General features: G+C 60.9%; 1 protein-coding gene across 1 annotated transcript in view; it reads right to left on the bottom strand.

The window, feature by feature from the left end:
- Positions 1–1450: 1450 nt before the first annotated feature.
- NUDCD3 (NudC domain containing 3) overlaps positions 1451–22862 on the bottom strand; it is a 33321-nt gene continuing 11909 nt past the window's right edge. The window contains exons 3-6 of the mRNA XM_074807899.1: positions 15840–15972; positions 11059–11202; positions 3068–3256; positions 1451–2532 (exon numbers count right to left, since the gene is read on the bottom strand). Coding sequence (XP_074664000.1) covers positions 2422–2532; positions 3068–3256; positions 11059–11202; positions 15840–15972 — 577 coding nt within the window. The 3' untranslated portion in view covers positions 1451–2421. The remainder of the gene's footprint in view (positions 2533–3067; positions 3257–11058; positions 11203–15839; positions 15973–22862) is intronic.

Genomic DNA, 22862 nt, shown 5'->3' with positions numbered 1-22862 from the left:
TGAGGCACCGGCCGGGGGAGGCACCAGCCCGGGACAGCCCCCGCCGCCCCCCGCGCCCCGGCTGGGATCCCCCCCCCCCCCCCCCCCCAGCCCCCCCGTTCCCCGGGGTACCCCCCCGCCTCGGACCTGCCCCCGCGTCGGGGACCACCCTGCCCCCGCCCCCCCCCCCCCCCCCCCCCCCGGATCGCCCCCACACGCCGGTTCTCAGCCGCATCCCCCCCCCCCCGCCCGGGGCTGGACCCCCCCAGGACCCCGCGGGGATCCTCCTTTCTCCCATACCCAGATGCACCCCCGAGACCCCTTTATCCCAAATCCCCCCCCCCACATCCACCCCCCCCAAAAGACCCCCATATCCCGACCCCTCCAGGGATCTCACATCCCCCCCAAGGACCCCAAATCCCCTCCCCAGGGATCCCACACTCTCCCCTCCAAACACCCCAATATCCAGACGCCCCCCCACCCTGAGAACCCCACATCCACCCCCTCTGCCACCCTCACTGCACCCCCCCGGGGATACCCCCCTTATGCCCCCCCCCCCCCAATCCCCCTCCCCTGCACCAATGTCACCCCAAACAACCCCTCCAGGCTCCAACCCCCCCCGCCAAGCAAAACACCCAGGAGGGGGCTGAGGGGGCAAAAATCTCCCCCCCCCACCTCCCCCAAGGGCACCTTGAAGCCCCCCAATGCCAGAAGCTTGCTGGGGGGGGGGGGGGGCGCTTTTTTTTTTGGGTGGGGGACACACAAGAGGCCACGAGCAGCCCCAGGGCCTGGCCGGAGTGCTGGGACACGGGGGGTCCTTCCCCCCCCCCCCCCTCCCCGTGGACACACGTCACGGGTGGGTGGGTGGCGTGGGGGGGGCGCGGGCAGGCGGGTGCCCACCCCGGGGCGCGGGGCGAGCGCGGGTGGGCGGCTGGCGGCTGGCGCTGCCGTTGCCATGGGGACCGTGGGCGGCCGTGGGGGCCTGCGCCGAGCCCGCTTCTATTTGTGCATCGCCAGCGAGAGATTTCGGCGCCCGGCGCCGTGGAGATGGCGGGGGGGGGACACAGGGAGGTGGGGAGCAGTGGGGCGAGACCCCGAGGTCGGCACCCCCAAAAAAAACACCGGGCAGCTGGTGCCCACCCCACCCGATCCAGGGCCCTCACCCAGGGATCCCACATCCACCCCCACAAGGGACCCCAAGATCCAGCCCCACCCAGGGATCCCACATCCCCCCCCCAAGGGACCCCAAGATCCAGCCCCACCCAGGGATCCCACATCCACCCCCAAGGACCCCAAGATCCAGCACCCACCATGGTGAGGGTGGGACCCTGCCCCCGGGGCTCCCCCAGCCACCTGCAGATGTCCCCCTCAGGTGTCCCTGTCCCCACCCCTTAAGTGTGGTGGAGTTGGGGGGGTCAGGGCACACGTGTCCCCCCGGGGCGGTGGCACCGAATCACTCGCAGGCCCCACGCTCGAGAAACGTGTTTATTGCAAACCAAGGGGATCAGGTGAGGGGGGCGTGGGGGGGCACGAGGTGATGGCCGGGGACCCCCAGCCCACGCGCCCCAGGGTGGGGGCTGCTGGGAAGCTGCACGAGTCAGGCTGGGCCTGGGGGGGACCCCAGGGCTCCCATGTCCCCCCCTCCCAGCCCCCAACGTGCCATGCTGGGGAAGCCCCACTTCTGGGGCTACTGCCCACTGGTATGGGGGGGTGGTGGCCATGAGGGCTGGGCCTGTAGCCCCCTGCAAGGACCCCCAAGCATAGCCTGGACCCTCCCCCCCCGCCGTGGTGTTGTGGGTGACAGCCCCACTGCTCCCTGCCCACCCCCCAGAGGAAGGGGGGAAGCAAACCCCGGGGGCTGGCTGGGGGGCTCCGGTGTACCCCTAGACCCTGTCAGTGATGGACTGAAGTGGGGTGAACCCGGGAGAACCCCCCCCCCGCAGCACTGGAGACCCCAGAGCAGGGCCCGGCAAGGGGAGGTGGGGGTGCCAGGCAGGCAGGGTACAGGCAGGGGCAGGCTCTCCCCCCATGTGCCCCCCCATACCCGGAGCTGCAGAGAGCACAGCCCCACTGCCAGGGCGTGGAGGGATCTGCACCCCCAGAAGCCCAAAAACAAGCATCCTCAGCCACCAGAAATAATAATTATGTCACCCAACGAGCTCCAACTAATTCCGGAAAAACAACAGAGCCGTCGCCAGCGCGAGGCGAGGAGAGGAGAAGGGTCCCAGCCGCTCGGGTTGCCTTGGTGACGGGACGTAAATCTGCATTCGCCAGGTTTCCCCGCACGCATCTCAAACCGCCGGGCCCAGTGCCGGCGCAGGGTGCTGGGAGGGTGCTGGCGAGGGGGTTACGGTCACCAGCGTCGGGTGCGAGGGTCCCGGGTGGGTGTCCGGGTGGGTTTCTCCTCTCCCCACTTCGGTTCTTGGCTGCTTTTCGCCGCCGTCAAAACTGCACGGCACCGGGGGAGATGTTGAACATGGAGGGGTCGAATTTCTGGCCGCGGAAGGGGGAGCCCTCGGTGTCCCAGCCCTTCTTCAGCATCTCGTGCACCTTCTGCAAAGAGGCCACAGGCTCCCGTCAGGCCGCGGCTGACCCCCCCCGCCTCGCCCTCCCCACCACCCCAGCGGAGGACATGGGCTCAGCCCGCAGGTGTCAAGGCTGCACGGCCCCCCCGATGCATCGCAGGGTGTCGTGGGGTTCAGCAATGGGCACCCCTCCTCCGCTCTGCGTGACAACAGCAGCGATTTCCAAGGGCGCACAACCACCGCCCTGCTTCACCCACCCTCCTCTCGCCCGCCCAGGAATGGGCCAACGGGGGGAGGCGCGGGGACGCGGGACCAGCACAGCGCGGTCTGGGCTCACAGGCGGAAGATGGGAGCGTGCGGGCAAAAGACAGCGACTAGCAGAATCTCACCCCCCCAAAATGGAGATGGGGGGGCCTCTGGGTGAGGAGGAGCTCTGAGACGGAGCAGAGCTGCGGAGCTGCCCCACGCTGCAGCCCTTTTACGGGAGATGGGACCCACGGAGGAGCCAGAGGGCACGTGGCAGGGCAAGGCTGGGCTGATGGCGCAGGGTGGCTAGCACTTACCAGCTCGTGGCTCTGGGGCTTGCCCTGCAGCTTCTGGTGGTAGTCGAAGGTGAGGCGGTCCAGCACGGCGTGCTCCTCCTCGTCCACCGTGGCCATGGAGCGCTCCTTGTTGATCTTGTCGATGTCGATCTGCTCCTCGCCCTCCAGGATGGCGTTCCACCAGTACTCGTCTCCTTTGTTCAGGTTGATCTGAGGACGAGGTGTGGGTCAGAGAGTGGGGAGAGGAGCCCCTGTCCTGTCCCTGGGACGTGTTACCCCCCACCTGCCCCACACCTCCGCGGCAGCCACCGACCGAGCCCCCTCCATGGCTGGCGGAGGGGGAGAAGCGCTCGTCCCTTCCTCCCTCGGTGGTCTGAGGGTTTTGCACAACTCTGCCGTGGCCCTTCGCAGCCCCTGCTCCGGCCTCTGGGCCGAATGGCTGAAACCTCGGCCCGTGCCACAGCCTGAGGCTGGGACAGGCATCCTCTGCGCAGACAGTGCCAGCCTGGGGCCACACGGCCGATGCAGCAGCAGCAGCAACACGGTCCAGGGCCCAGAGAGCCGGGCTGGCTCGTCTGCAGCCACCCAGGAGCTGAGAGCCCAGGGGACCCGTCAGATGAAGAGGCCCTTGCCCAGCAGAGCCTAAGGCCGGGGCTCCTGGCATCACAGCGCTGCCACGTCGCATTTTGCTAACCCAGAAGGAGCCCTCGGCCGGGCTCCCCCGGGGCTCGCTCTGCGGGTGGGAGCGTGGGCACCAAAGGAGGCAAAAAATCCCAGAATCATCTGGGTTGGAAAAGCTCTTGAAGCTCCTCCAGCCCCACCATGAACCTCACCCTGACCGTTCCCAACTCCACCAGATCCCTCAGCGCTGGCTCAACCCGACTCTTCAACCCCTCCAGGGATGGGGACTCCCCCCCTGCCCTGGGCAGCCCATTCCAACGCCCAACAGCCCCTTCTGCAAAGAAATCCTTCCTAAGAGCCAGTCTGACCCTGCCCTGGCGCAGCTTGAGGCCATTCCCTCTTGGCCTGGCGCTGGTTCCTTGGCTCAAGAGACTCCTCCCCCCTCTCTGCACCCTCCTTTCAGGGAGTTGCAGAGGGCCATGAGGTCTCCCCTCAGCCTCCTCTTCTCCAGACTAAACCCCCCCAGTTCCCTCAGCCGCTCCCCATCAGACCTGTGCTCCAGACCCTGCACCAGCTCCGTTGCCCTTCTCTGGACACGCTCGAGTCATTCAAGGGCCTTTTTGGGGTGAGGGGCCCAAAACTGAACCCACTCATCGAGGGGCGGCCTCACCAGTGCCGAGCACAGGGGTCAGACCCCTTCCCTGTCCCTGCTGGCCACGCCAGGGCTGATACAAGCCAGGATGCCATTGGCCTTCTTGGCCACCTGGGCACACTGCTGGCTCCTGTTGAGCCGGCTGGCAACCAACACCCCCAGGTCCCTCTCTGACTGGCAGCTTTAAAATGTCACCAGCCACTCCGTGCCACCCCTGCTCACCACCAGCACCCGCCTCCCGTGGCACCATGGCTCGTTGGCCGGCCCCGCAGGGATGGTCCGAGGACAGGGGACATCCCCTCGCCTCCAGCCAACATCCGCGCTGGCAGAAGCCACGGTGCCTCGCGTGGGGCTGGCCGGGTGTCAGCGAGTGCTGGCGTGACTGTGGGGCATCCCACACCAGGAACCCCGACTCGCTTTTCTCTTTTCCAGGAGGGGTGGGCTTCTTTCTCTTGTATTATTTTAGCAATAATCCCAGCAGCAAGGAAGATTTATGGCGTTCGTCGGCCTCTCTGCAAAATCATCGATAAAGGCAGACAATACAATTTACTCAAACCTCCCTGGAAGCTCAACAGCTCTGGAGGGGAAAACACGGGCAGCCATTAAAGTTACAGAGCCGGGCGTCTCTCCGCGGTGCAAAGAAAAGGAACCAATTAATACGGGAGGGGGTGGCTGGGGCTTAATCCTTCTGGGAGAGCAGAGCCGGTAAAATATTCCGGCTCGGGGAAGGCGTTAGTTTTTCTAGCTAGACAGGCGTGCTTGTTCTCCTCTTAATTGCACAGTTCCACTTTCCAGGGGAGGAAGAACCGCTGAGGGTTTGCTTGTGGGCTTCCCAGCCCTGGGTGGGCGGGTGGGGGAACGACGAGCTTCCCCGGGAACGTCGTCCCCTCGGCGGGCAAGAGCCGTGGGTCAGCAAGGCCCCGCCAGCCCAAGCCTGCGGCAGGAGCACCCTCCAGGCTCGCTGCTGCTCCCCTGGGTTTGAAACAAGAAAAATGTCCCCACGGTGCCGCCGGTGAGGTGTGAGCTTCCCCGGCGATGGCTTTGGTGGGAGCCGTGCTCTCGTGGCATCGCTGCTGAGCGTGCACGGCAAGGCCCCGCGGGGAACATCCCCACCAGAGCCCGGCCGGCAGCAGGGGGTGAACGGACACTGGAGGACTTCGTGGCTTATCAGGCATCACCCCCCCTCCATCCCAGAGCACCCCTCTCTTCTCCCTTCCCTACCAAATCCCCTTCCTCCCCCAGCGCCCCACCGCCAGCAGACCCCAGGGAACCCCCCAGAGCCACGAACCAGGTGGGAAACACCCACGAGACCCCAATCCCCCTCATCCGCAGACCACCCCCGGCGAAAGACAGCGGAGGTGCCGCCGGGAGCGCCAGCCTGGGGATCCTTTCCTCCTCCCCGCCCCATGCGTGGCCCTCGCTTTATTTACCGCATACTGTTTCCCACCCTGCTGGGAAGACAGAATTATTCATTTCCTCGCCAGCTTTTCTGCGGTGCACATCGCTACAGCGCTGAGTGCTTTGCAAACAATAATTAATTAACCTCTGCAGCCCGTCTTGTGCGCACGGGGGAATTTGCTCGTCCCCCTTTAGTCCAGGGGGAGAGATGGAAAAGTGGGACTCGCTCCAAGGTGGGAGCCCCACTTTCCGATGCGAGACTCTGAAATGCCCATGGGGCAGGACAAAGCTCCAGCACCTTGAGTTTGGGGTTTCGTGGGTCAAAGCGGTGCTGGAGCAGCCGCTGCGGACAGGTCCGACCCCCGGGAGGGGAAGCACAGACTCAGGTTGATTTCTCAGTCGTGTTTCTGCCAACGGTCTCCGTTGATTCAGCCCGTCGCTCAGCTGGGCACACGGGCTGCGAGAGCTTGCGGTGATGGAGACGCGGGCGGGAGCCTCCGCGAGCGCTTGGGTGCGGGAAGGTCGAGGTAAGGGAGAGCCGAGAGACTGTGGCAGATCGCTGGGCTCAGCCCAGGCAAGGTGATGCCCTGAGAGCACCAGCCCTCACCCACCCACGGAGGAAGGATCCAGCACTCGACCGACAACACCACGCAAGGCTTCATGTTCCCTTGGGGAGCGCTCCGGAAACCCTGAGGGGGTTTCTCAAGGACAAATCTTGACCCGATTATGCTTCTCGCTTTGAGAGAAGGCAAAAGCTTTGCCCACACTTGAAGCTGGTGCTACAAGTTTCCCAGCCGACAGCTCAGCCCGACCCTCCAGGATCCTAGAAATGCTGGTGGCCGTTTGCCAGAGGAAGGATCGGGTTTGTGCAGCGTGCCCGGGCTCTCGGTCAGACTTCGGCTCTGCTTTTTAGGCTGCCGGGTCCCAAAGGGCCTCCTGGGTTGCAGGGAGATCCTTCACCCACAGCCAAAAGGAGTAAAAGCCCAGCTGAGTCTTTTGGGGTGCACAGGGAGGCAGGAGCAGCCTCTGCAAGGGCGGCCTGAGGAGAGGGGGGCTTGCAGGGGGGACATCCAAAGCCAGCAGTGTCCCCGTGCCGCAGCACCCGTGTTCCGCAGCCACGCGGGGAAGGGGCTGCTCACACACCGACGCGCTCGGCAAACCCCAGGGGCCGGGTGAGGACGGATCACAAGGAGGATTGTTGCAGGTGGAGGTGGGCACATGGGAGGGACAGGGCTGTCTGTGGCCAGGAGGGATCCTCCAGCAGCACACAAAGAGGGTGACAGGCGTCATCGGCGTGGACACGGTGTCATGTCACACCTCCACGCCCTGCCGGGAAGGTCACAAGCCTTCGTTGCCGGTGCTGGGCTTTGTATGGCATGAGGACCCCTCTGATTCTAAACACCTTGTCAGAGCTGGAGAGATGCTACCAAGGGATATAAGTAGGTCTTGGAAAAACAACCTCTCACCACCTGCGTTCCTTCTGGAACAACAGCAGCCATCACCCCAAAAGTCAGCGGGTGATGTTTAGGGGGTAGGGAGGAGGCAGCAGACGATGTCTCCAGCAGTGTGTGGAGGGCGGGGCGGAGGGAGAGCACCACGGATTGTTATTAACTTGGCCTCGCGGCTCAGGAGATGACAAGCTGAAGACTGTAATAGCTGTTCAAGGCAGGACTTGGTGACAAAAGCCCAAGTGTGGATAACAAATGCTGGAGAGGAGGAGAAAAAGAGAGGGAACAGGGGGGAAAAAAATCCTCAACAACGAAAATAATCCCAAAATGTGTTGTGCACAACACCCAGCGGAGATTTCTAAAAACAGTTTGTGCAAAGTTATTTTAATCTCACTTTTGACAAGTGAGCGGGTGTGACTGAGAAGGGAGAGCACAGGGATTACACCCAGGACCGGGGCTTCGGCGCAGCACCAGAGGGGCACTATCCCGAGGTGTGGACAGAGCCCCCGCGGAGACGCCGCGGGCATCAGCAGAGCGCTCCGCTTCGAAATGACGCCGCTGGGTTTCTGCCATGGCTGGGCTGTCACGCACACCGTGAGCGTGCCAAAGGACGAGATGGGAAACACGTTGGTGCTCAGCCCAGGCTCGGGCAGGGAGAACCTCACGGAGCAGGAGGGGAAAGGCAGAGTGGGAAGAGGGGAGCACCGGGGCTGCTGGAGAGCGGGCAGACGTGTGGCAAGAAGGAGGAATTGATAGGAACACCAGGCAGGATGGGAAAGCAGCACTGGGATGTGTTAAAAAGGCAAATTAACCTTCTTAGGATAAGAGCTGGGCGGAGAAGGGAGGCCAGTGAGCAGCCATCCCAGAAGGGAGCTGAGCACGGGCCAGGGGAAGCCAAGGAGGTGAAAGGCGGCTGTAAGAGCAGCCTGGAGAGCACGGGGATCTCGATGAGCCTTGACGTGTCCTGCAAGAGCACACGGGACTCAACAGCCTCTCTGCACAGCACTGGGACTTGTTCAGACGGACAAGTCCAAGCAGGAGAGATTTCACCTTGGCACATGGATCAAGCTCTGCCTGCAGGGATCGCCTCAACTCCCAGACCACAAAAACACAAGCACACGTTTTTTTCTCCAGGCAGAGCCACTGAGGTGCCCCAAGCAGTAACCAAGGCAGCCACGATCCCCTCGGACGATTCCGGTGCTGGCACTGGGTGAGTTTGGTTTCGGCTGCATCCCCCACCCTGCCAGGGCACGCCGTGCCCCGGGCGCCGGGGAGGGAAGCCAGGTAGAACCTTGTGGCATCTTGCAGGACGACGACACTCCCGACCGGCACATTCGGAGTTCGCATGGAGCTGCGCAAGGTGTGGACACACAGACTCGGGTACAGAAAGGGCCCGTACTCCCCATCAGCTCTCCAACCAAACCCAAACAGCTCCCGTCCAGTCCCCTCCCAGGCGCTGAACGAAGCGATTCATTAACACATGGCTGGGTGTCTCCTGATGAATGAATCGGGAGGAGTCACAAACCACTTTTGGCTACTCTGCGCATGGAAAAAGGAGATGCTCTTGGGCGAGAATTACTCACTCTGCTCCAGTTACCTTACAATTCTTCAAGCGAAATTTCATCCCACCATCAATATGTTGGCAGCCAGCTGGAGATCCTCACAACCCTGTGCTCGTGCGAATTCAAGGCAAGACCCAGCTCTAGGGCTGGAGGCAATGGGACCGCTCCCCGCGCTGCCCGCGGCCGATCCGGAAGGCCCCGAGTCTCCTGCCCCCGCGCGCTGTTCCCATCCTCCTCCAGCACCAGGTATTTAACCACCATCGCCTCCCTTGCTGATCCTGGGAACACCCACTGGGGACTCCCATCCACGCCATGGAGCAGCCACCCGTTGGGCCACCTCCTCTTGGATGGGTTTACTCCTTCCCAGGATTGTTTCTCTTCCCAGATCAACTAATTCTCAAGAAGCAGAAGAACATTTAAAAAATGCAGGTTAATGATGTCACCGCCTCCTTTTTCACATCCTTTCAATGGCCTAACGGAGTCGGAGAAGCTCCCCTCTCTTGCAGACACCTCACCCTTTTGATACCATCCCGGGGTACATCCACAGGGATCTGTAGCGGCCAGGCAGCATCCGTGCAGCCTCCCCACGCACCACCTCAGCCTCTGGCAGCATGTTCCCACTTGGTTTCTTGCTGTGGGGGCTTGGCTTTGGGTGCCCGTCTGCTGCCACCCTCGTGACGTGAGGCAGAAGGCTTGAAGCCCGATCCCTCGCTTGCAGGGACGGTGCTGCCTGCACAGGGTCAGGAACAGTCTCACCTGCCTGGCCTAGGCAGTCGGGATCCCCTCCTGGGGCTCCTGACAGCCTTCAGATGCCTGAAACTCTTCTGGGAAAGCCTCTGGGTGAAAAAGGAGAGGGCAAAGATCACAGAATCCCAGAATCCTTCAGGCTGGAAAAGCCCCTCGGGATCATCGAGTCCAACCCTCAGCCCGACTCTACAAAGTTCTCCCCTACCCCACATCCCCCCACAGCTCATCCAAACGGCCCTTAAACACCCCCAGGGGTGGGGACTCCACCCCCTCCCTGGGCAGCCTATTCCACTCTCTGACCACTCTGGCGGCGAAACATTTTCTCCTCCTGTCCAGTCTGACCCTCCCCTGTTGCAGTTTAAAGCCGTTCCCTCTCGTTCTGTCACTAATTCCCTGGGAGCAGAGACCAGCACCAACCTCTCCACAACGTCCTTTCAGGGAGCTGCAGAGAGTGATGAGGTCTCCCCTCCCCTTCTCCTCCTCACACTGAACAGCCCCAGCTCCTTCAGTCGCTCCTCACAGGATTTATTCTCCAGGCCCTTCCCCACCTCGTTGCCCTCCTCTGCCCTCGCTCCAGCCCCTCGAGATCTCTCTCGCATTGAGGTGCCCAAAACTGGACACAATCCTCCAGGTGTGGCCTCACCAGTGCAGAGCACAGGGGGACTGTCACCTCCCTGCTTCTGCTGGTCACACTAGTGCTGATACAAGCCAGGAGGCCGTTGGCTTTCTTGGCCACCTGGGCACACTGCTGGCTCATGGTCAGCTGATGGCCACAGGTGGCAAAACCCCACTCCCCGCATAATCCTGGCCCCAAAACTCACACAGGAGTTTGGCAATTGTTTGACACTTGAGATCCCACACTGATGGGCAACAACACAACCCCCAGGACAGCTTCAGCTGTGGGCACAGCCCCGGGACAGCAGAACTCACACCCTCAGCCTGGGCATCTGGAGCAGACCAGAAACGAGCCACGAGACTGGGAACCCACCAGTAACACACTGCTGGGCAGCAACAGCCCCTGAACCACCTTGACAGGGGAGATTTGTGGTGCTGGTCTGGCAGGCACACAGCGAGCCATGGTGCCTGCTGGAGGCAAACAGAGAAGTAGCCACAGCGACCGCTTCAAACAGCAAAAGTAAGAAACCCGAGGCAGGACAGAAATGAATGGCAGGGATCAGGCATCTGGGGTATGACTGGGGCCAGGAGAGTCGGAGGCCGAAGCCAGCAAGGACAGATTCACAGCGCCGGCACCGCGGTGCAGCGCCACGGCCTCTCCTCTCTCTGCTGGCAGACCCCGTGTGCCGGGATCAGGGGACAGTGATCACGGCGAGACAAGAGATGTGCTCCCACCACCGCAGCCTGGAGCGTGGGGACCCTCCTCGTCCAACCCGATGGATGTGTCGCTCGCCTGGAGGGGCAGCTCGGGAGCTGGAGGCCAGGCACGGCACACGGGCAAGGGCAGAGTGAGCTGGGTGTTGGATGGGGAAAGCCAGACATGGTCAGATCTAGCTCAAACTTCCAGCTGCTCCAGTTTTGCAGGTCAAGCCCAGCAGAGCTGCAAGCCAAGGCGCGGACTGTCCTTACCAAAACGCACTTCCCTGGCTCCAGGCTCCAGAGGGAACTCTCCGTGTTGATCTTGTGGGTGAGTTTCCCTTCCATCAGGACATGCTGGCTGCTCCCCTCCAGCACTGCTACGCGAATCGCGCCGCTGCTGATATCCACAGACACCTGGAAACAGAGAGAAAATAATCAGGAAGGTTCCTGCTTGCCCTTTTGCTGTGCTAGTTGGGGTGTGGGGTCAAGTGCACTCGCTGGGGATGAGAGAGAGAGAAGAGCTTTCAGACCTGCATGTAGCAGGAGGGTGGGAATCCCGCTGTCATTTCAGAGCAAATTGCAACAGATTGGAGGACAAATGAAACCTCTAGAGCAAAAAAAAAGGCAGCAGGACCCAGCGGACGGAGCCCCAGAATAGTTCAAGGCAGCTGGTTCTGCCACTGCGACTGCCCTGTGCCTCAGTTTCCCCGCAGAGAAATCCAGCAATGCCACAGGCCTCCTCCACAGAGCACCAAAGGTTGGACACCCACGTGCTGTGACCAAGCTCTTTAGGAGCACAGCGGGTGCCCGGCCATCACGGCGATGAGCTGGGCATGGCTGTGTGTCTTCCTGGCGGGTGAGCGCTTCCCTGCGGAGTGGGAGCAATTTGGGGATTTCTACACCAGGAAGGGCTGCAGCAGCTTGTCCCCCCTTCTGCTGCACTGCACCGAAAGCACACTCCTTGGCTCTGCTTCCACTGCCAGAGCCAGCGCTGGGCTCAGCCCAGGCCTCCCGTCGGGCGTGCGAGGAGGGGCCGCGTGCGGGAGGGCCGCTGCGGCATGGCTCCCCTTCTCCCCACCACGGGGCGAGGGGACAAGGCAGCCCCGTCCCCTGGGAACGGGGCCAGCCCCCGCCTGCAGCAGCCATATGGGGAGCCCTGCTCCGACCTGCCGCGGAGGTGACACAGCTCTCTCCCGGGGAGACAGAGGCAGGCTGCGACTTCGCTGCGCGGCACACAGTACCCTCGGTCTCCAGAGAGACCATATGCTCCCTCCTTTCCCCTTTGGCCCTGAGCTGCTGCCAGCAGAGAGCCCGAGCCAGGCCGGAGGACGAAGGGAGGACCTGGCTGGGAAGAGGCAGGTTTGTGGCCCCTGGCGTTGCCCTGTCTCTGGCCCGAGAGGAGGAGACTGCAGTGAGATTTGCCTGCATTCTCTCCCAGAGTTCCCCCAGATCTTCCTCCCGCTCTGCAGATCTCATTTGAAATGTTATTACATTATCCATTACCTAGGAGATTTCCAGCGGCTCACTAGCTCCACGCAGGCAAGAGACAGGCAAAGCTGCTCCAGCCAGGGAGGGCACCACGGCTGCATCTAATTGATGCCACCCAGATAAAGCCCCCAAACCTGCTGCGTGTGACAAGGAGCTGCCAGGGCTTCGACAGGAGCAGAGGAGGCCCAGCACGAACAGCGCAGGGGGACACCGGCACTGAGCTCCGATGCCGACGGCTGGGAGCAGGACCGCGGTCGCAGGGGCTCGGGGAAGGGATGTGAGCTCCGTCTCTGCCAGACAGGAGAGGAGAGAGACCCGGCTTTCACTCGGCATGTGGCTGCGGACAGCCTCTGCGAAAGCAGCTCCTCCTGGATGGGAAATATCTCCGGAGAGGCTGCAGCACCAAGCAGCTTCCTCCAGCCCAAGGCTGAGGCCTCACCACAGGGACGAGGTGCAGGGATGAGGCTCTGCTCTCCGTCACCACCGACTGTCCTGGTCCCCAGCACAGGCCCTGCCCAGAAGGGATCAAGGGGAAAAAAGCAAGGTGACCCCCAAGTCGCCTTCTGGGGGGGCTTCTCTGGGGCGTGGAGGGCCAGGAAGGCTGGAGATACAGAAGGCACAGATGCAGCCTCGCAGCTGTGGGATCCACAGGGACAGGAGCAATCAAATGTAAGAGGGGTTTTATTCCGAGGTGGCTGCACAGGACAGCTGGTGGGGCTGAGGGACATCTTTGAGGTGGCTCTGGGACCAGTGGGGCGTTAGGAGAAGGAGTGGAGAAACCCAAATGGAAGAAGAGATCCAAACCAGGCAGCCTTAACCCAGCCACTCCGCTGCGCACCCAGCCAGCGCCAGAAGCAGTCGCAACACCCGCTTCTACCTGCAGGCAGCAAAATGGCCCCTCACCCAGGCGGTGACAGGGGATGGGAGCAGAGGACACACCGCTGGAGAGCCCTGACCCCACCTTGCGTGGAGAGAAATGTCTGAGAGGACTCATGTGTGCACGTGGTGGTGCCCGGAGAACACGGGGTTTGGCGCACGCGGGCAGCGAGTCCTTCTAAGGTGCCTTGGTGGAAAAATTGCCTCTACTCGGCTTCCCCGCTCCGCCTGGGAGGGTGGCCGGGCTCTCCGAGGGGCTGCCCTTCGTCCCTCCACCCCGTGCTGTCCAAACCATCCCACCGTGCTGCGCTCAGGGCACGAAAGGTCGGCAAAACCGGGCTTTGCCAGAACCAGGCATGGACAGCTCGCCCTGGACCCCAGGCAGGGGCTGAGGGGAAGCCAAGGGCGATCCCAGGGCAAACACATCATCCTGGCAGCGCAGCCACGAGCAGGGGCACCCCAGAGGCTCCGAGGCTGCTCATCCCCTACCACACGCTCCCCACGAGCACCTCTCTGCTCCCCAAAACACCTGGTTTTGCCGGCGCTCGGGAGGAAACTCAGCTCGCAGCTCTCTGCCGTGGCTTTTCCACCACAGTAATTTCTGTGCACACTAGAACGCCCACACCCGCCCCTGCAAATCAAACAAGCAAACACAAACCTATGAAGGAATCTAGCTCGTCTCCTCCGAGCCAGGCAAAAAGAGAGGCTTGTTGTCATTATCTCTATTTAAGTGCTCGGGAAGCGCTCGGATCCATGGGCCCCTGTTGCGCCTGTAAGTAGATCAGAGAGGTGGAGAGCGCAGAGGAAGATGCTCCCACCTACCCCATCGCCCATTCCTGCTCCACGGACACTTCTCTGGAGCTCCATACAAGGAAACCTTAAGCTCACCCGAGTGAAAATGTGCCATAGCAACAGCCTGAATCCAAAAAAGTGTCATAAGGAAGATTTTGAGCAGCATTAGAGCTGGGCGCGCTCTGAGCCCAGGGACCAAACGGGAGATTTTTAATCTCGCCTTGGCAGGCAGAAGCCAAAAACCTGGTAATTTTTAAAAAAGATGAAGCTGTGTGGTGAATGTAGGGGAATGCTTCTCTTTTGCAGGAACCCATCAACAATGCATCCAAAGTCCATTGAGCTTTAAAATGGCTCTGAACCATCCTGCTTTGGCCCGTGATCCAGCCTATCCACTTCCAGTCCCCTGAGGCCGGAAGAGATTTAAAGAATCACTTTAAAATGAAAACTCGGCTGCCAAGAGGAGCCCCAGGAGGGATGTACAAACCAAACACCAGGAGACGCATCGCAAGGATAAGGGAAGTCCAATATCTGAACAATCGATTGCCCGAGAGGGCAGCGCAGGCAGAAACCAGGGCCAGGGCAGGCAGAGCTGCGCCACAGGCAACTGCGTGGGAAGGAGCCGCCTGGATCATGGCCCCCACAGACACGCAGGGGCTCTTCTGCAGCCATGGCACAGCCTCAAGTTGAGGAAAGGTCAGAAAAGCTCATCCTGTCCCTGCTCCTCCGAGCGCCTGCAAGGACCCCGCAAGTCCGGGTGGCAAAGGATGGGGTAGACAAAGCCTGATGCTCTTTTTCTTGGCGAGGACAAAACTCCCCTGGCACAAAGGGCACTTCCCTGGGCCGGGAGAGGCATCGTGATGGCAGTGTGATGCAGAAGGATGGAACATCCGTCTGGATGTCCCCGAATCCTTCCAAGAAACAGCCTGGGTTTGTTTTAGAGACCCACTGGGAGGGATGCATCTCCTGCTCTCCCTGCTGTCCCCGTGGCAGCCGTTTGCTCCCTCACCCCTCCGGTCTGGGTTGCTGCTGCCAATTACACTCTTTTGGCATGATCAGGAGCTGTGTAGGCTGGAGCCGGTGAACAAACCCAAGCGTGCTCATTTCAGCCGCCCTGGAAGCAGAGGAGAATGGGAGGTGGGGGAGCACGGACTTCCCAAATGGAAAAATACAGGATCAGCCGTGGGGAGGGCAGCACTCCGGAAAGACGGAGAGTTCAAACTTCTGGGTCCAACTAACGCCAGCCACGGGCACCCTCCTCTTGAGTCCCTCGCCGGGAGGGAACAGAATTGGCGAAGGAAAAACAATGTGACCACTCGTGGCCACGAATAGAGACGGAAAGTTCCCGCCTGAGCCAAGGAGGGAGGCAAGACCTCCCTGCCCATGCAGGCAGCCCGGGAGAGGGTCTGGCTGCTCAGCCTGCGCCCCAGCCCCAGCTCCCTTCAGGTCAAGTCTCCCACAGGCTGTGCCTGCCCCAGTTCCTGAGTGCCAGAGGAGCCGTTCCAGCAGCTCCCGCTTGGAAACGAAAGGCAGGAGACACTCCAAGCCAGGGGGAGCGACTGGAGAAGGAGTGTCCATCCCAGGCAGGCTCAGAAACCCGTATGTGTGTTTGCAGTCAGTGGAAGCGGAGAGAAAAAGCGCAAAAAGTGCCATGTGGTGCCAGAGAACCCACCAGGGCCGGAGCAACAGGACACTGCAGTTGTGACAGGAGCTGGGACAGGCTGGGACCATCGGCCCCACCAGCCACACACGCAGCACCGGAGAAAGGGGCACAACCGCTTCCTGCTCCTTTATGAAGGGCAAGGAGTCCTCCCGCTCTCAACACAGCTTCCTGGGAAAGCTGGGCAACCCGAGGGAAAGGGAAATGCTGAAAGACACCACCACAAACACCACTTTACCTGTTTGCCTTTTACGATGTGCTTGGGGACAGGCACTTTAATCTCCAGGTCGCTGTAGTCTTGGGACCAGGCGTAATTCTCTCGCACAGCTCCGTTGTAGCTGTCGGGGTTTGTCTGGAACTGCTCCTGCCTCCTGAGGAGGAAGAAAGGGATGACATGCTAAGTGTCGGACAGATCAGAGCCTGGAGAGAGCAGGAAACTTGAGAGCAGGGTACAAGAAGCAGAAAGGGAGGGCAGAGCCTCTGCTCGGACATCCTGCGAACAGCCCCAACGCTTCAGGCTGATGCTCAGTCCCTCCCTCACTGCTGGCCTGTCAAGGAAGGGAGAAGGTGCAGGTCAGCAGCCCCAGGACGCAGAGAGACCCCAGTCACCCTGCCCACTGCAGGCAACCCACACACCCCTCCCCGCAGTGTGCTGCAATGCCAGTCAGGCTGCTAACGGGACAACTGGGGTGACACACGATAATCTGGCTGCCCAAATTACGTAGAGCTGACCCCTGGCTGGTTCGAGGTGCCTTCCTGGCTAACTCCACTCGAGCACAGATCTCCCCTTCCCCTTCCCCTCCCCGCTGTGTCCACCACGCTCGTCACGGCTGGAGCAGGGGGCACCATCAAGTGCCAGAGGGTGCGTGCTGCCTCCTGAGCCACTGCCATGGCTGCGGAGGTGGTGGCCCATCACTGCGACCTGGGTTCACCACGGAAAAACAGAGCTGGTCGTCCTCCTCCTGATTTTAGTGTGTTTGGGAAAACCACCAGCTCTCACGATCAGAGCAGTTAATGACACAGAGGTGGACGCCTGAGGAGCCAGCCTGGCGTGGCCCTGGAAGGGGACAAACTGGACGAGTGGATCATGAGCAACACTTTGAGCAAAACACTGCCACTGCCCGCTGCAGAAATCTCAGAAGGATGAGCAGGCGGCTGTGAGGGTAGGATAGGTTTTATCAGACCAATAAGCAATAATCAATACAGCGTTTCCAGCCAAGAAGGGAGATCTCCATCACACCCGTGGCCCTTTAAACTGCTGGCAGGCTGAGGATCTCTTCCATTGAAACCTCCCAGAGAGGGCTTTCAAATAAAATCAAATCTTTCCTAAAGATAGCTGTGGTGCTAACAAAAGGCAGAGTTATTTTAAAATGTTTTGATACGCACCTAGTCTTCAATCTGGAGCTGTATAAACATGGGGCTGCAGTGAGTTACGTAACGGGGGGGCCAGTGACGAGTGGTCCCGGGGGGCAGCCGGCCCTGGGGACCACGTCTCCCCACGCCCCGTTGTCCTCCCAACACCCCCACACCGAGGGGCCTTGCCAGCACTGGGCGGGGGTGGCTTCCAGCAGCGCGGCGCCCTGAGGATTATGTAAGATCCATCGATTTTAATTAAATTAGGCTCTAAGACGGTCGGAGGGTGTTGTCAGAGGGCCTGTGTGTACATCCCCCCCTCCCCTTTCTTTTCTTGATGGTTTCACGGGGTTTTACCTGCCCTGTTACAACCACCTGCGCCCCAGCGTGGTTTTGATCCGGTTCCCCGGGCAGCGCGGGCAGGGCAGGCAGCACCGGGAGCTGGCAGCAGCTGCAGGCTCCCAGCCTCAGGCCGGCGATTTCGGGGGGCACCGCATCACTTTTTTTGGGCATTTTGGCCTTGCCTGGCCGTCGCCCATTGGGTGCCCATTGCCATGGAAACGGGGTTGGCATGGCAGCGCCGAACCAGCGCTGGCGCGGGTTGGCTCCAGCTGTCGGTTTCCCAACCGCCCCCAGACTGTGGGAGTCGAACAGGCTGGAGGGCGAGAGGGGGGACGGTGCAGGCGACCGGGGTCTGCGGGGCCCCGCTCTCACCCCGCGGGAAGTAAAGGGATTGAAACGAGGCAGCGTGTCCCCGAGCATCACCTTGTGTGCGCCCAGGTCCTCGCCTAGAGCCAGCCCAGCGGGGGCACCTGGCCCCGCTCTCGGGGCAGGATCGTCCCAGGGGCCGTCCCGCGCCAGCCGCAGGCACAGCGGAGGGACGTTTCTCTCCAGGGTGAGGGTCCGTGCGCTGCCCGGGGCAGTTTGGCCAGTTAAGTGCCCTCGCAGGACATGTCCCTGTGCTGCGGGGCCTACACGGGCCGTGCCCCACAATGCTCCTGCCCTCCACCCCGACTCCCTCGGGCTACAGAAAGCGTGTACGTGGCTGCACGGTGAACCGGAGCACAAACATGACCGGGGTTTAAAACCTGCTGGGTTTTTTCCTCCTAAGAGTGTTTCCTCCTCATCAGTGCGGACCTGAGCTGCCAGGCAGAGCTCACCACGCTCCCTGCCAGTGACACACCAGAGGGAAGGCATGTTGCCTGGGAGTTGCCATCCCAAGTGTCACCAGCTCCCTGAGAGTGAGCAAAGAACCAGACAAGAACCAGCACATGGCTATTTACTTGCAGGCCGTTCCCCCCTCAGCCTTCCCTGGGAAAAGCTTGAAGGCTAAAGGGGAAGGCAGCAAGCCCGGGCCCAGGCCAAGGCCTGTCAGAGCAGATGCAGAGCATCAAAGATGGGAGAAAACCCATCAGTGCAAAGGCAAGCGTGGGTAAGACGCCAGCTGCAAACGCCTCACGGCTCCAGCACAGATAAATACAAGCCCAGGGCAGCCACTCACTGCCACAAAGCCACCAGGTCTGTCCTTGTTGTGACTCTTCCTCGGGAGGAAAGTGCTGGGGCCGAGCAGACCCCAACCAGGCATGTCCTGCGTGTTTTAGCCCTCCTGAGCATGATTTCACTGTCCTGTGAGGGCACAAGTGGCTTCAGGGAAGCCCTGGGAGATGTCAGCGTTAATTGGGTTACTTCCACAGGGAAACTGAGGCAGGATTTGCTCTGCAATGACTCTGTCGAATTTCTCTTTGCATGGCATCGTTACTGAACAAGCAAAGCAGTCTTCCTCCCAGCCCCGACCGTCCCCCGCGGGACAGCTCTGTCCTCACTCCCTCTGTGCCGTAACTAGAGCAGTCTGCCCGGTGACGAAGGGACATTTCACAGCCACCTCTGCCTCCACGCGCAGCTGGCTGGGACGAGCTCTGCCCCTGCTACCTCGTCCTCCCGGCCCTCCCGGCCTGGCCGGGTGATACAGGCCCCAGCCAAACCATCCCCACGCTCAGCTCGCTTCAACAGGGAGAAGTTTCCCCTCGTGCCTAAACCTCCCGCCAGCCGTGGCTATTCGTCCTGGGGGTGCGGGGACCGGCACCATCGCTTCCCCGCTCCTCTCTTTTACCTAACAGCCAGCCCGAACCCCTCAGCCCTTCCCGCAAGCCACCACCGCCAATCTCTGCTCTAGCTCGGCTCCTGACATTCAAAATCCTCAGATGTGAAACTAATGGGGTGACTTTGTGCCCCAAAACCAGACCACAGGAGAAACTCATGAAGGCCTTGGTAAATTTAACTGCCTGCTCTTGAGCAAATGAGGATTTGGGGTGATGAACACAGGCCTCAGCCTCGTTAGACGCCTCTGACAAACGGCTGACAGCTCCACCATCTCCTGGAGCAACTCTTCCTTTCCTGGAGGTTTTCCAGCCAGATCCTTGCCTGGTCCAACTGTGCTTAGCACACGCCACCCTTCACGCCGGCAGCACTCAAAAAATTGGACCCAGCTCCCTGGTTGGGAGGCAGCTTCCCTCACCATCCGCAGGAGATGGCCCCAGCTCACAGCAAGCTGGGCCAAGCCGTGCCGGAGATGGCTCTCCCGGCCAAACCCGTCCTTCCCGTCGCTTCAACAGCACCACCGTGCAGCAGGGGGAGAGAATTTCCTGCACAAACACCATCGCCAAGAGACATTCCCATCCCCAGACCCACCAGGTGAAGATCGAGGACGGACCCAGCGCGCGGCGTGGGCTCACAACGATCCTCCCAGCAGCCCGGCGACAGCGCAGCTGCTCCCCGTGCCACGGTCAGCCCGCCGGGATGCCGGACCACACGCCGGGCCGGGGCAGGCGGTGGCACCACTGAGGAGAGGGAGGGTGAAAAAGCATCAGCTTTTAAACCCAAGGGTTTGGCACCGCGTGCACTTGGCTGCCGGGTGGTGGGGATGGTGTGGGTGGGTCTGTGTGTTCTGTCTTGTTCTATTTTTGCTCGCAATGTGTCATTTTGGGGGAGGTGAAACCTTTAACAATGCACCGTCGAGAAGCAGCCGATCTGTTTTCCACTCCTAGGAGCTGCACTGCATGGCTGCGCTGTCACCGCTCTCGGAGCCGCTTCCCCCGACGGGGTCAGACCCCGACGGCAGCAGGAGGGGGCCGGGACCCGAGGAGAGGCGGTGGTGTCACCAGGAGGTGCCACTCGAGCCAGGCTGCCCCAGGCAGATCTGGCCCTGGCGTGCAGGCTGGACGCCCGAGGGCTGAGCCGCACGCCAGGCCCCATATACAGATTTCTGGGCATTTCTTATTCTGGGATTTCCAGCTCTGTGGGTTGGTGATGCACGATGAGCCGAGCGATGCGGAAACAGCGACAGAGCCATCCTCTCCTCTGCGGACACTCGGCTGAACGCGTTTCCAGCCTCAGCGCAACAGCTCCAGCACCAGCTCTGCCAAAGCAGCGCCGGACACAAACCAAGAGCAGGAACCAAACGCCAAAGGATCTGGTTTAATGTTTTATACAAGGAGAAGTAAGGCAGCTCACCGAGTTCCTCTTTACTGAGGATTTTTGGTGCGAGAACACAAAAGTTGAGGAACAGTTACAGCAGCACGGGAGCTGCCGTCGTTCAGCCCGACGCTGCAGGCTGAGGTGGTGCAGGCGGGGGGAAAGTGCCGTGGGAAGGAGTTAATATGGGCCTAATCCCAATGGAGGTTTTTTTTTTCCCATAGAAAGAAGAAAAGAAAAAAAATCCCAAGGATTTTTGGAACTACTTAAGGAAACTGATCCTCTTAGCCTGGAGCATCTCAGCTTTCCAACCCAGGATCCCTGCCCTCCCGGGAAGCAGCCTGATGGAAGTGCGGGATACTTGGGTTTTGCAGAGTCAGGCACGTCAACCCAACAGCCCGACATCCACCGCCGCCGGGCCCGGGAGCCTGCCTCAGACCGCTGAGCTCAGGGGGGCTTCTGCCCCTCGCCAGCACCGCTGCCGCCGAGGGCCGGGACAGCTGATCCTCTCCAGCCACTTGGCATTCACAGAAAGCTTTGTCCAGGGCCAGCGCTGCTGTTTGCTCTTAGTCAAGGTGAATTATTTAGGCAGCTTTGAGGAAAACGTGTCAAGCCAGTTAAGTGATGCAGATGTGGAGGCGGGTGGAGAAGAGAAACAACCTCGACAGCCGAAGCTGAGCGAGCAGGACTGGCCGAGGTCGAAGAGGACGATGTGGGGAGAAAGCTGGGCTGGTGCTGCAAGACAACCAACCCAGCATACGTGGAAATGGGAGACCTAGACCCGTTCCCTTCTGCAAAGCTGCTCCTGGAGGTATTTATAACAGTTCTACCCCACCTGCACTCTGCCATCCACAACACAGCCCATCAGGTCCCACAAGCACATCCCAATCGCAAAAACAAGCCTCTCCCCTCCATGAGACCTTCCTCTGTTTCGAGTGGGGAAAAGAGAGGGGAATGGTGTTGTACGGAGTCACCCTGACAGGGAACAGCAGAGGAAAACCACCCCAGCTTTGTATTTTAACCACTGTCAGAGGCCCCGTGCGATGCATGAAACCTTCTTCAAGCTCGAGAGGAAAGAATGGAAAGATCTCATTAAGTAATAATGATGTTCTGAGCAAGTAAGAAAAGAGAAAATCAGGCACAACGCGTCCGTGTGCCCAACCCAAATAAGCATGCAGCGAGCAGGGCCTTCCAGGGAGATGCACTGCACGCCGTCAGTCCAGCCAGCATTTATTGCAATGATCAGACGTTTGGATCAAGGCTGTTGCTCCGTGACAGCAGCCGAGAGCGAGCGGCGTCCATCAACATAATTAATCCTGCGGCCCCAGCACTGCGATGACTCAAGGAGGCATCAAGAAGAGAAGCTGCTGCCGACATGCAAGCGCCTCGGGCAGGCTGCTGCGCTGCAAGGCACCCAGCACTGCAGCGGGGCTGGAGCCGAGGGCTCTTCCCCGCTGAGCTGGTTGGGAACGCCAGCCCTGGGGTGGGCTTCTCCGAGCCAGGTGCCTCTGCCGCAGCTCCTAGTGCCAGCGTCGGCAGGACCCGCGCTGTGGTGGAAGAAGGGCCCTACCTCCCGCTCGCCGTGGCCTCGCCGTCTCCGCCTCGACCCAGGCGCAGCGGTCAGATCTTCCTGTAGCTCACGACCAGCGTTGCTTGGCTCAAATCATCTTGCTGGGCTTTCCAGCAAGCAGGGAGGATGATGTAGAGGAGGACAAGAGGAGCGTTCACAGTCTGTCCCCCTGAAACTGCTGCAAGATGCTCAGCTCTGCTGCTGTGGGTAGCATGGGGCTGCTGGGAACCAGGGTCATATCGGCAGCCGCTGTCGTCCTGCCCTGCTCCCGCCAGGCCCCTGGCAGCTCCAGGCCTTCACACGATCATAAATCCCCTCTACCTCCTGGGAAAGCACCCTGGACCACCCCTGCATCCAGCCTTCCCAGCACTAAGTGGGCTGCACGCAGCCCACCGGGGTGGAAATCACTGCGGGAGGAGCGGGGCAAGGGCTGGCTGAGCTGGGCAGGCAGCAGGCGGAGGGCAGAGCCCTCTCCACGTCGCTCCATAAAGGCCACGTTCGCCCAACGGCACCAACACGCACGCTGGAACACGGACTTCCAGAGCTCCTGGCTCCCAGCCCCCCGACTGCCAGCATGGCCCGACGAAAACTCAAAGCCACCTCGAGCCACGGGAAGGTCTGTGCACCCTGCAGAGCTTCCATCAAGCCCCAGCTTAAGCTGAACTACAGCCAGAGAGAGAAAAACCCAGCTTTTAAGAGGAATTTGAAGAGGGTCAAACACTCCCTCTGCTCCTCAGGGTCCCAGCGCAGGTGCTGGAGCAGTCAAGCAACAGGTAGAAAAGCCAGAAGTTTAACTTCTTCAGAAAGCTGCATTTCCAAAGCTGCAGGGATTGCGTGTGTGGAAAATACCAGGTCTGTGCTCCTTCT

The sequence above is a fragment of the Strix aluco genome, chromosome 28 (genome assembly GCF_031877795.1).
Source record: "Strix aluco isolate bStrAlu1 chromosome 28, bStrAlu1.hap1, whole genome shotgun sequence".
NCBI classification, from domain to species: Eukaryota; Metazoa; Chordata; class Aves; order Strigiformes; family Strigidae; genus Strix; species Strix aluco.
This window is presented reverse-complemented; position numbering and strand designations above follow the sequence as displayed.